This window comes from Ailuropoda melanoleuca, chromosome X, assembly GCF_002007445.2.
Source record: "Ailuropoda melanoleuca isolate Jingjing chromosome X, ASM200744v2, whole genome shotgun sequence".
Taxonomy (NCBI): domain Eukaryota; kingdom Metazoa; phylum Chordata; class Mammalia; order Carnivora; family Ursidae; genus Ailuropoda; species Ailuropoda melanoleuca.
Window position 1 is genome coordinate 87,044,580 of NC_048238.1, and position 13,866 is coordinate 87,058,445.

The 13,866-nt window shown below is 37.2% G+C and overlaps 1 protein-coding gene across 9 annotated transcripts in view; it reads right to left on the bottom strand.

Annotated features, from left to right (window-relative positions):
• The window catches only part of THOC2 (THO complex 2), a 112,663-nt gene that overhangs the window by 60,457 nt on the left and 38,340 nt on the right, over nucleotides 1-13,866 (bottom strand). For all 9 annotated transcript variants that reach the window (XM_034649962.1, XM_034649966.1, XM_034649965.1 and 6 more), the window contains exon 8: nucleotides 6,218-6,384. In XM_034649962.1, coding sequence (XP_034505853.1) covers nucleotides 6,218-6,384 — 167 coding nt within the window. The remainder of the gene's footprint in view (nucleotides 1-6,217; nucleotides 6,385-13,866) is intronic.

Below are 13,866 nucleotides of genomic sequence, written 5' to 3' on the forward strand. Positions count from 1 at the left end.
TCCACGTATCTTCCCTCAAATGGATCCTTAATCCTGCTGGACAGCCATACTCTATTTCTCTCATTCATTCACCCTCCTACTCTCCTATATAACTATTTCCTACCTTCTTTCCTAACCTCTCCTAACCTCCAATACCTTCTCTCTCAGCTGATGACCTTATTTTCTGTTTTGGCAAGAAAACTGGACCAATCAGTAAAATTTCTACAAATTCTCACCATCACATCCATCCACCTACCAACAGCTGTGCTTACATATGCTGCTACCTTTCCAACTATTTTTATAGATGAACTCTCTATGCTCCCATTTAAAGTCAATCCATCCACTTATGCCATAAACTCCATTCTCTCTGTCCAAGAACATTGCTCCAATAACTCTCTCCTCTCTCTCCTACATCACCAGTTTTCTTCCTTTCTACTCATTCCCACAAGCATAAAAATGTGTTCTCTCTCCCATCTTCAAAAAATAATCTCCCTTGAGCTCACTTCCCCTGCCAGCTACCTTTGGGCATCTTTGTAACAACTGCTTTAGAGTTGTCTACTCTTACTATCGCCAATCTACTCTCCCCATTCTCTTGACACCACCCCAACTTTACCAAAATGGCTAGCTTTGCCCTCCCTGATAAATCCAATGACCAAATTTTAGTCCCCATCTTAAATGACCTATCAGAGGCATTTAACAAAGTTCATCATTCCTTCTTCCATTTAGCTTCCAAGATGCTATATTCTATTTTCCTTTTACCTTATACATTACTTCTATATCTCCTTTGCTGATTCCTCCTCTTCTCCAGGCCCTTTAACATTGGAGTGCCAAGGCTCAGCCCTTGGCTCTCTTCTCTTGTCTCTCTATACCCAACTCTTGGTGATTTCATTTAGTATCACAACTTTAAATATCATCTACATGCTTCTGACAACTACATTTCTATTTCTAACCCAGTCCTTTCTCCTGAATACCAGATCTACACATCCAGTTATTTACTCAACATCTCACTTGGATATCTAAGACATCTCAAACCTAACATATGCAAAACTGAAATTCCTGATTCCTACCCCCAGTACACCAAACCCATTCCACCTGAAATTTACTCTCAGTTGATAATAACACCATCCTTTTTGCTGCTCAGTCCAAAAAAAAAGGTTAGAAATAGCCCTAACTCTACTCTCTCACACTCTGTATCTAATCAATCAACAAATACCCTCAAAATATATTCAGAAGCTCACCGCCTTCCACTGCTACCTTAACCATATCTATTCTTTGATAACCTAAGTCAAAATACACATGTACACAATGTCTTCTTTCTCTCTTATCTCTCTCTCACACATACACACATACTGCTCATGTCACCATTAGAGGCAGCTACTAAAGAAACCCTTTACTCTGATAGCTAGTAATTAACGGGGGGTGGAGGTGGGGAATGAAGCACTCATCCTGCCTTTTCAGTAGGAACTGTATTTCAGTGTAACCAAGCAACCCAAGTTAATAAGGACAACTCTTCTTTACAGAAGAATGATAGCTAATAAATGTAGAAGGCATGATAACATTAGTAAATCAACAATTTGGAACACCTAAGGAAATAACTGACTCAGGAAAAGGATCATTCACATATTGTAAGCCACTTAATGTAAGGTTAATGAAAAATTGGATATTCACATGGTACCAAAGTATCAACATACAGATAATTTCCTATTAAAATGGGGGGAAATGTCATCGTTGAATGGAGGGATTAGACTGTCATCAACTTACTGGAACATTAAAAGTCAGACAGGTATGAGATGTTAGGTGACATGAAACACATAGCACAACCTGCGAAGTCCTTTGCAACTAAATATTTTACCTGAACGTAGTCAAGTTCTGAGACCTAACTCTAAGTTCATAAGACAGACCAGGGACAAATAACAAATTTAACCAACCATGAAAAAGCATTCAGATAAATTTAATGCTTGGAAGAATAATGGAGTCTTCTATGGTAACGGTCTCTTCAACAAGTTGATGCCATTAAAGGAATGGGAGGGGATGCTGTTCTAAATTAAGAGACTAAAGAATCCTAACAAATAAAACACATGGCCTCTGAGGGGATCATTGTTTGAACAAAATAGTTATAAAAAGTATCTGGGAGACAATTAGGGAAATATGAATATGGTCTGAGTTTATTATATAATAGCAGTCTGGTTAGGTATGAAATTGGTATCATGGTTATACAGAAAACGTCCTTACTTTTAAAAAGTACAAATTAATGTATTTAGGAGAAAACATTCATGATATCTGCAATATAAATTAATATTTCCAAAAAAGTATACCAACATGTTAATAAACTTACTTCTAGGTGATGGGATTATGGGTATTCATTACACTATTCACTCTTTTCTATATGTCTGAAAATATTCATAATAAAGTGAAAACATCAAAGAGAAACAAAATGAAAAAATTAAGTCCAATCATATCACTCTCCTACTCAAAATCCTCCAATAGTTTCACCCAGTATCAAAGCCAAAAATCTTACAGCACTAGCTCTATGTGATGTGGTCTCTCATCTCTGACCTCACCTCCTACCACTCTCCCAATCAGTCTGATCCAGACACACTGGTCTCCTTGTTCTCCAACACATCAGGTATGCTCACACCTTAAGGCCTTTGCATTGGCTGTTATCTTTGCCTAGAGCCTCTTCCCTAGATATCTGCACAGTTTAAACCTCACATCCTTCATTTCATTGCTTAAATTTATCTTTTCAATGAGGTATACTCTCACTATTTTATGTAAAATTGCAACCTACCATTCCAGCACTCCCACTCTTCCTTACCCTGCTCTACATTTTTTTTGGCCCCATTTCATTCACCACCTTCTAACATACCATATAATTTACCTCAAATATAAGTATCATGAAGGCAAGAATTTCTATTTGATTACAGATGTAGCCCCAGCACCTAGAAGATTATCTGGCACATAAGAAGTGCTCCATCAATACTTTTTTTTTCAAATACTTTATTATTTTTTTTAAGTTATCTCTATAACCAAGGTAGGGCTCAAACTCACAACCTCGAGATCAAGAATCTCATGTTCCACCAACCGAGCCAGCCAGGTACCCCAATGATCAATATTTTTTTCTTTTTTTTTTTTTTTAAGCAGGCTCCATGCCCAGCGTGGAGCACAACACAGGGCTTGAACTCGTGACCCTGAGATCAACAGCTGAGCTGAGATCAAGAGTTGGACACTTAACTGAGCCACCCAGGTGCCCCGGATCAATATCTCTTAAGTGAGTGAATTTAAGTTATAATAATGCCTACCCATGATACCATTATTACTACTATTGTTGTGTTCTGAATCCAGAAATCAAGGGAGTGTGATATGGGTGAGATTCACCATCTTCTTCCTCTTTCCAGTGGCAAGACAACTCCAGCCAAGTTTACCTTTTGATACCCTCACACTTTCTAGTACTCCTTTCTTTCTGTCCTTTGTGCTAATCCTCATGCTGTCCCTAAGCCCTCTATTATAGCCATCCCTGTTAGGGAAATAAAGCAGATGTGCCTGCCAAATTTTCCAGTGTGCTCACAAACTGCTTATATCCCCTGCCACCCTTCCAAGTCGAAACATCCAGTATAGCTGATCGTGGGTTGAAAGTAGGATAAAATCACTCTCACTGACTTCATGGCATAAATAATCAGCTTTGTCTAGAAGTCCTAGCATTAAGGGGGAAAAAAAGCCTGTTCATCCAAATAATTCCCAATTGGTGAAAATATGGGTTGTGGGCAAGGGGAATGAACACCTTCATATAGTGATAGAAAGAGGGGAGGGTGGAGTAAGGCAAGGGACCAATACACAAGGGTGACCATATATGCCTAGGAGCCAATTCCCAGGCTTACGTGCCCCAAGCAGTTCTTCATTTTCATGGTTGTCCTTACTTTATCCCTCAGACCACAAATTATCGGAAATCTCTGACATTTCTTCCTCTACCCTCAATGGTCCTTAAGACTGCAGATTTGTACAAGATAGCTCAGGCAATAGAAACAAAGGAATGGTGTTATACAAGAGCAATATGAGGGTTACTCTTCCCAATAATAGGTTATTTCTAAATCAAATGTTTCTTGATTCAGTATTTCTTATATAAGAAAAGGGCCCATCATCTATTTTAAAAAAGATTATTTCAACACTGTCAACCCCCCAGGGATATTTTAATTCAGCTCAGAAGTGTTACCATTATGAGGAATATTTTCATATAAAGATTTTTAAATTCTAAAACTCACATTCAACTAATAATACTTGATGTTATGCAGGTCATCATTATTCACTGTAATATGCTCTGAAACCTCCAGTCTCCAAAGCCGTAACCTATATTCTAATTAATTAAGCCCTAGTTAATCAGCTAGCCTGTCACTTTAGCAGTTGCCTTGATGTTCTCAAACCCAAAGCAATCATGGTACCCCTTAAGATGTGATAAATACTTCAACTTCTCTTTCCTTGTACTAAGAGTGGACTCCCTGGCTACTGCTAGGAATGGGGAAAGCTGCCATCACTAATTTTTGAACAAAGATGAAGTACTCTTGCCTAAAAAACCCTGCCATGTGTCTTCTTTGGTATCAAAATGCTATATGAAGTTCTGATCTGATTTCTCTTCTACAGCATCCCAGAAAATGGGAAATAAAAGATAAGCAGAGGAAGTAGGTGGTGTTATCATTTGAGAATCCTAAAAGAAATTGTCTTACTATCCTGAATTTGAGCTCTAGAGGACAGGAGAAGACCCTCTTTACCAGAGTATCCTCAGTGCCTAGCAAAGCAACAGCATATCATAAACATTCTATAAATGAGTATTTCTTGACTAAGTATCCCAGGCAGGTAGACAAATTAGGAAAGCTATACCAAAAGGACAACAGAGGCCTTATTACATTAAAATCCTCCACGCTATCATGAAAGTTATCTTCCTAAAAACATAGATCACTCATTTACAATTAGTGAGCATTTCCTATAGGCTAAGCAGTAAATTAATCCAGAGAAACTAGTAATACAGACCCCACCCTAAATGGCTCATAATCTGGCAAAGGACACAGATATAGTTTATGCTAATATAACCTGATAAGTGCTAGAAGTCTGTGTCAAGTTTTAATGAGAACAGAGATTAAGTGTCAAATGTCTGTGTCAAGTTTTATGAGAATAGAGATTAAGAAATAATTAATTCCACATGGGTGAAATGCCAGCAAGACTTTACAGACCAAGTAGCACTTGATCTTAAAGAATAAATAGGAGTCCTCAAGATGAAAACAGATGAGAGGGTTGATTAAGAAGAGTTACTAGTTACAAGGAACTGCATATAAATAAAGGTCTATATATACCAATGTCTATGTCTAAATTCAGGAAATAGCTAATAATTTAATATGACTAGAATATCAGATTTGAGGGGGAAAAACCACTAAAGATAAGGCTGGAAAGAAAGAATGGGGCTAGATTGTGAAGAGCCTTTTCTGCCACATTTAGAAGTTTGAATTTTATCCTGCAAAGGTTTTCGAGCAGTGTGTCAATTCAATCTTTTTTAGAATATAACAGTAGTAATACAAAAGATGGACTGAAAGAGAAATAATCAGAGGCACAGACTTGCTAGATAACTATTATAGTGATTTAAATGAAAAATAATGTAAAATATGCCTCAAGAATTTATACACGTCCATAAAAAAAATTCCCATGGCCATTGCCTATATAATAAAATTCTAATTTGACACAGTATTTAAAGGCCCTTGGCAATCCAAAGTGTGCCTACCTTTCCAACTTCACTTCTTGTCCTTTGTTTTCCCTATATCTTACAATCCAGCCACATCAGACTATGTACCATTTCTTCAATCAGTTATATATATTGATACTGCCATGTCTTCACTCAACACTACTTGTTATTTCTAAACAGACAACTCTCAACAAACTCCTATTCATCCTTCAAGGACCGGGTTAAAAAATAGTTATATCTATAAAGTTTTCTCTGATTCCATCTCTCCCAAGGCAAAAATTTATTATGCTTTGCTCTAGGCTTTCACATCACATCATTCATACTACTAATACAGTACTTACCATACAGCATTGTTAGCTATCCATTTATCTACCTGCTTTGCAAGAATGGCTGAGCTGAAACCAATCATATGCAAATAAAATTCAAATTAAGTTATACATACAAAACCATGAGATTTATCACTGTCTGTATATATATACATATATATGTATACACATACACACTTGTTTTTTTTACCTGGTAAAACTTGAATTTGAACCCAAGAATATGACACAGTGTTTGCGGTTCACACATACTCATGTAAGATTCTAATAAAGATATAAAGAAGTCATCATGTTCTGGCCTGCATTCAAACACTTCTAAAATGACATCCAAAACTCTATTGGGATCCAGATTAAAGCATCCTGCAACAGATGAGATATACACATATTCAAAAGTGATCATACATCATTTCTAATAATTAAACCATTAATTTTCAGGGACAACTTATATAAGAAAATGAAGTTTTTAAAAAACAACTTCTTTTACTAAGTTTGCTTCCCCTGCATGAGAGGATAATCTTTATAATTTTCAAGATGATCAAGTCCATTCCCCACATTTTACAGATGAGAAATATGACTTGCCAGGATTACAAAGTGGGTTAGTGACAGAACTGAGGATGGAGCCCAGGACCTGCAACATACAGTCAAGTAAACTTTCTTCTATGCCACACTGTCTCAGGTTTGATTACTCAGGCTAAAGAGATCCACATTTTTAACTCTCAGGAATATATGACAATCAAACAATGCATTTACAAGTTAGGAACTAAAGGGTAGGGTATGTTTTCTCTAATGTTTTAAGAAGCATTTGGAATGTTGGTAAACAGTTAAAAGTTCAGGTTCATAAAAGTAGAACATCATTTTTAGAATCATTTCTTAGTTTATCTTACATACACAACAAAACTATAAAATATAACCGTACCACTGATTTATATCTATGGTTTTTGGCAGCATTCTAAGGAGAAAACAAGTATACTACTGATACTGAAGAGATGAAAGAACAGCAAGGAGTTGGGGACATAGCCAAAGAGTGTAGATAACACAAAGAGAGGAGGAAAACAACCTAGTAGGCAGAGCTAGAAAAAAAAGCAAAAGCAGCACAGAATAGGTGCTGATGGCTCCTTATCCTTGCTAATCTCCTGGGGTAAGCTAAAAAGGGCCAATGGACACAGATTTAATAGACAATCCTATCAGCCACCCTATTCTTAATATATTATTAATTCCAGGGGTGCCTGGGTGGCTCAGTCGTTAAGCGTCTGCCTTCGGCTCAGGGCGTGATCCCAGAGTCCTGGGATCGAGCCCCACAACAGGCTCCTCTGCTGGGAGCCTGCTTCTTCCTCTCCCACTCCCCCTGCATGTGTTCCTTCTCTCGCTGGCTCTCTCCCTTTCTGTCAAATAAATAAAATCTTTAAAATACATATATATATTATTAATTCCATTTGCATCCAGCTTCATCTGTTACCATAATTATATTATAGTGCAGTCCTCTCATACGTGCATTTAATTTATGAGAATGCAACCATTTGCACACAACAAAAAAGTGAAAGAAATAAATTTAAACAATACAAGAGGTTCCACCCACCATTCCTCTCAATAAAATGTATGCTTATGACCCAGAGTGAGCACAAAATATCAATCTGCTGTTCCCCCAGTTTATATCAATTCCCATTTGCCTTGCACATCAAGCTGAATGGAATTCTACAATTTTAAATTACATATTTTTCATTAGACATAGCTCCTCCATGCAAGCTAACCACTTCATTGGGGCAAACAAATATTCATTTCTTCTACTACTGAGGAAGAAAAAACAACTGTGTTGAACTTAGAAATGTTAGTTCTGAACACTGTATTTTATAGTTGATTGAAGAGATTTTTCAAAGAAAACTCTTATATAACCTATTATAAGAGATTTCCAGAGTTATTTCTATTAACTCTACACTTAGTTACACTGAATGCTATAAAACGATTATCTGATTCACAGTATCTTAGCAATCACTTGGAAAACCAAACTCTCCAAAAAAGTAGTTCCTCTTTTTATGAAATCCAAAGTTAAGAATACATTTTCTTCTATTTCTCATACTTAGGGGAAAAAAAGACTAACACAGTGATTATGTCTTACTGAAAAGAGCTCCAGATGTTCATAAATTCTCCAAAGAAATATTTACCTAAAGTTCTGAGAAGAAAACTTCTAGATATTTTTGTCTCTCCCTATACCCCCAAAAAGTATGCCTATGAATGTAAAAGTGACTCCAAAATAGCAAATAGAATTTTTAAAGGTTGTTGGTGGAAATACAAAATGTAAAATGGCACAACTACTTTGTAAAACTGGCAATTTCCTTAACAATTAAACTTGTAACTACCCTATGACCCAGCCATTTCATTCCTAAGTATTTACCCAAGAGAAATAAATGTCTACGTTCATACAAAGACTTGTAAAAATGTCTTTGATAACAGCTTTATTTATAATAGTACATTCTCAAATGTCTACCAGCATGTAAACAGACAAACTGGACTACAGTATAACTGTAGTATATACAGTAGACTACTACTCAGAAATAACAAGGAAAGAACTAATAATACAAGCAAAAACATGGATGAATCACAAAATAATTATGCTGAATGAAAAAGCCAGACCAAAAAAAAAAAAGAATACTCACTATACGATTCCATTTATAAAAGAATTCTAGAAAATGCAAGCTAATTTACAGTGACAGAAAACAGATCAGTGGTTGCCTGGAGAGGGGGAAACAGAGCGAAAGAGGATGAAACACAAAGGGACAAGAAGAAATTTGGGGGAAAGGGGCAGTGGTAAATGTGCATTATCTAGATTGCAGTGATGTTTTCACAGATGCATACATGTTATAACTCAAATTGTACACTTTAAATACGCAGTTTATTTATGTCAAGTATGACTCATTAAAACTGAAAAAAATGTCTCCAAACTGTTCTAACACTGACAATAAAAATTGTGAAAGTAAGACCTAGCAAATTCTTCAGCCTTATAACTGCTCCTAATTTACTAAATATAAAAACCCAATCACCAAATAAAAATACTGTATTAGAGATGACAAAAGATACATTAAATATAATTTTGAAAAAATTGCTGGTTTATAATTACCCATCAAGCTACGACTAGAACAACATGTTACATGGGAATGTTATGCTTCATTCGCTTTAAAGTTTCTTTTCTTTTCTTTTTTTTTTTAAAGATTTTATTTATCTATTTGAGAGACAGACTGTATGAGAGAGAGAGCACGAGCAGGGTGAGGGGCAGAGGGAAAAGCAGACTCCCCAGCTGAGCAGGGAGTCCGATGCAGGGCTCAATGCCAGGACTTTAGGATCATGACCTGAGCCAAAGGCAGACGCTTAACCAACTGAGCCACCCAGGTGCCCCTAAAATTTATATTTTCAATGTGCTACAGGGTGAACCACCTTCATTATGTTTTAACAGTTTTACTGCATCAAGGTTATTCTATCAGTGATCTGTACTGTCAACTAACTACCTGTTTCTTTCCAGGTGCAATTTAAGACAGTAATCTAAAAGAGAAGATATGTACTTTTATTTATAACAGATATCAACCTTTGCATCTTTCACAAAAGAAAAACTGGCTTATGAATTTTCTATTAAGCGTCTCAAGTTTAGTGCAGCCAACTAGAATGACCTTTGCTCCATAAGATAGAAAAAGTAACCAAACCATGGATTTAGAAAATGATTTTTAAACCTTAAAGATTTGCTAGGTAATAGTTAAGCTATTTCATATAGAGTAAGACTCTAGTAACAATCAGTAAGCTTAGGATGTCCAAAATAATTTTTTTTCCTAATGGCAGCTGTGGTAGAACATAGGCACTCTTGTGCTCAAACATCTTAGAAAAGTTTTTCTCTAGCCCAAACATCAACAGTCATGTGATCCTGAAAGAGATCATAAGCCTAGCTCCCTACCTCTATCACCAGCTACATCAGGGATATATACACACATATAATGCCTTTATGTCTTCTGAGGAACAAACAGGGAACCACTCTAGAAGGGAACAAGTGGAAAAATAAAGAAGTGGCAAAGCTGTAATGGCCATGGATGCATTCCTTCATTTAAATAAACATTAAATAACCACCTGTAACATAGAGATTAATAAAATGCCTAAAAGAGAGTTCACACCTTTTGGACGACACATCTTTTTAGAAATGTGCTGAAAAAGTAACTGAAGTTTTCCCAAAGATAGACAAGATGACACTAGTCATTATTAGAGCAAGTGACTGCAACTAGAGGCAAAAAAAAAAAAAAGTATTGATTAACTGACAATGGCTGTTGGAGGAATATGCCAAATGGAGATTCCTAACAGAAAAAAAAATCCCAAGATAATATTGTAAACATGACTGGGAGAGATGTCCAACCTGTACACTTCAGACGTGAAAACAGAATAGCTTTAATCATCATGTTCCGGACAGAGAGGACCTTATGAGACAGAGAAAAACCATGTTTTGAACAAAAGGACATAATCTGGCATCTAGAATTACTTTAGAAACAGGCTATGCTGTAATCTGAATACTTGTGCCTTCCCCACCAAAAATTCTTATATGGAAATTCTGATCCCCAATGTGATGGTATTTAGGAGGTGGGGCCTTTGAGAGGTGATTAGGTCACAAGAGCAGAGCTCTCGTGAATGAGATTAATGCCCTTAAAAAAAGAGAGCGCCCCTGCCCCTTCTACCATGTGAGGATACAGCAAGCAGTCAGAAGTCTGCAACCTAGAGGAGGCCTTCACCAAGAACCCAACCATGCTGGCACCCTGATTTTGGACTTCCAGCCTCCAGAACTGTGAGAGCTAAATTTCTGTTGTTTGTAAGCCACCCAGTCTGTGGTAACTTGTTACAGCAGTCCAAATGGACTAAAACAGGCTAATAAAAACCTATGCTAGATTATTTCTAAGAAACAGTATTTGCAAAAAACTGTGCATCTCAAGCAAAGAACCAGAGAACCAAGATGCAGAGAAATGCACCTAACAAAATACAAGTGTAATTGTAAGAAAAGAAATCTATGCTTGAGAACACCAACTGCTGTCCTTTTTCCTAGCAGAAAAAAACTACTTCATAACTAGTATACAGTAAAGAAACTTCAATAAAGCAGAAACACAAAGAAGGTAGTCAACTGGCTTCCCTTTCCAAGAGATAGCAGACAGCTGACACAAAGATAAGATGCTTCTAGGCTAAATGGCCCTTACATCCAGATTGGTCCAAAAATAAAATACTAAGTACACTCAAAATAACTTAGTCAAAATGGTTAAATGTCCCATAGTAGGCCCAAGAATCATTTGGCTTGGGGTCTTTTGTTTTTAATGTTTCTCAGGTTACTTGCCAAACAACCAAGAGGACTTGTGAAACTGAAGGTGCAGAGATTCTCACCCTACCTTTCCCCACCCCCAGCCAAATCTACAACCTTGGACACCAGGCAACAAATTAAGGTCCTGAGGTTTGGTGAAGAGGGCTCTGGTTCTCGGTGAGTAGGAAAGGGTTAGAGCCTAGGCCAAAAAGATCCTGGACCACTAAACCCAAAAGCAGGAAGAAGCATTTCCACCATTTCCACTCCCTAAAGCTAACTCAAGTTAGCTAGCTCCATGACTAATTTTGATTTAGAAATCAGCACAGTGTAGCCTGTGGGTCAAATCCCTTTGGTTTCTACAAATAAAGTTGTACCAGAACACATTTATTTACATATTGTCTATGGCTACTTTAAAACTACACTGGCAGAGTTGAGTAGTTGCAACAGAGACCATATGGCCCACAAAGCAAATAAATATTTACTACCCAACCCTTTGGAGAAAAAAATTGCTGACTCCTAATTTAAAAGAAAGAAAAGGAATACCTATTGCTTTTCTGGAAGGGCATTCAGAAGAGTAGAGTTATAGTTTAGCTCAACAACCAAAGGTGTCCATCTCTGCTATCTTTCCCTGAATTTCTAAAAGATGCTTTTTGCCATCTTGATGTAGGGTTCATTTGAATGGAGTCTATGACTTGGTAGCTAAAGAGCCTACTAATCATTATCCTTTCCCACTTAATAAGTTTCTCAAATTTACTGTCAGACTTAAGATCACAACAACCATGCGGACTCATAATGATCCTCCTTCTTTGCGTACTCATGCAATAAACAGTCCCTATCTGACAGGATATAAACCTTATAATATTTAGGATATAAACATTTTGATGTGCCAGAATCTTTTAGGGCGCAAATGACTAGCTTTTAAATAAAGGATGATAAATAAGGATTTCTCCTGATCAGACCAAGTGCCCTGAAATGTAAGTGAATTTAAATGCATACCTCCCTCCCAAACTAGGTATCAGTTCTGCCAATGGCTAGTGAAGGAGATCAGACCTGAGATAGCTTTGTATGAGGTATTATGTCCTGACCGCTCCCACAGAGAAAACAATAGGAATAAACAAGGGGAAAATTGTTCAAAGATGCCTTGAAAATAAGATGCTGTGTCAGTGAACTGCTCTGGCCAGATGAGACAAGGCCTGCATGGAGTCTGCACTGAGGGGAAATCCAAAAAACTTTAACACTGAAAGAGTACTCACTGGAATTGGAGTCTTAACCTCAATTTTCATGTCAATGAAAAATTCCTTTCTCAGACAATGGAGGAGAGGATAGACTCAGCAAGCCAGAGAGAAACAAACACTGAGTCAGGGAGATGAGCTTACTAAAATCCTCTATGTCAAGGGAAAGAGGCTAAGAATCACTATAAACTCCAAAAGAAAGAGAGAATTTTCATTCATTTTTCAACAAGTTATTTATTTGGCACCTACATACCAGGTACTGAGGTTAGAGGTACTAAACAAAACAAAAACCACTATTTTCATGAAGTTTACATTCTAGGGGGGTAGAGAATAAACTGCATTTCATGTTATACGGTTACAAGTGCTCAAAAGAAAACACAGTGAATGAAAGGGAGTGCTGAGGGGGATGACCAGGGAAGGCTATAATGAGGAGATTACACCTAAGTGCTTCTGGCCTCGTGTGCTTGGGAGTTCACTTGATAGACTAGAATAGGGTTTTAGCCCAAGAAATCAAATTCTTTATATTCATAGAATATCCATGTATATCATGAGCTTGCAGTTGTGACCACCACATTGTTCTTCAGAGATAGTAACATAACCTGTTCTGTAGGAGAGCCAAGTTCAAGATAAGAAAGTAGTGTATATTTTCCCAGTTAGATAAAAGCATAACTTCAAGAAAATCCCTCTTTGAAATGTTCCTAAAATAACAAAGTACTAAAAAGGTATAAAGCCACAAGGACAAAAATTAGAAGAAACAAGCACAGACTAGAAATGTCAACAAACCAATAAAACAGAAACAAAAACAACTGAGGAACTCAGATAGCATGAAATTTTTTATTTTTTAAAAGATTTTATTTATTTGAGAGAGAGAAGGAGCAGTGGGGAGGGACAGAGGAGTGGGGGGGGGGTGAGAGAATCAGACTTCCCGCTGAGCAGGAAGCCCTGGGCTGGATCCCAGGACCTGGAGATCATGACCTGAGCTGACAGCAGACTCTCAACTGATTGAGCCACCCAGGTGCCCCAGCATAAAAATTTTTATGTGAGAAATATCATCTTAAAAGAGTACATGGCAGGATGTAAGGAAAGACAAACCTGTAGGAAAGCAATATTGCCAAGCAAGCATCTCAAGCTAGATCAAAATGCTTCAAGAAAAATGTAGAGCCTACCCTGAGAAGAACAGAAAGGAAACCCTACAAGGAGGCTTTTTAAAAATAGGTCACTGCCACAAAGATAAGCAAGAGCCCTGCAGCCCATGGGCTACCAGTCTTGGTGGTAAATTGACAACAGTAGGAAGCAGCAAAG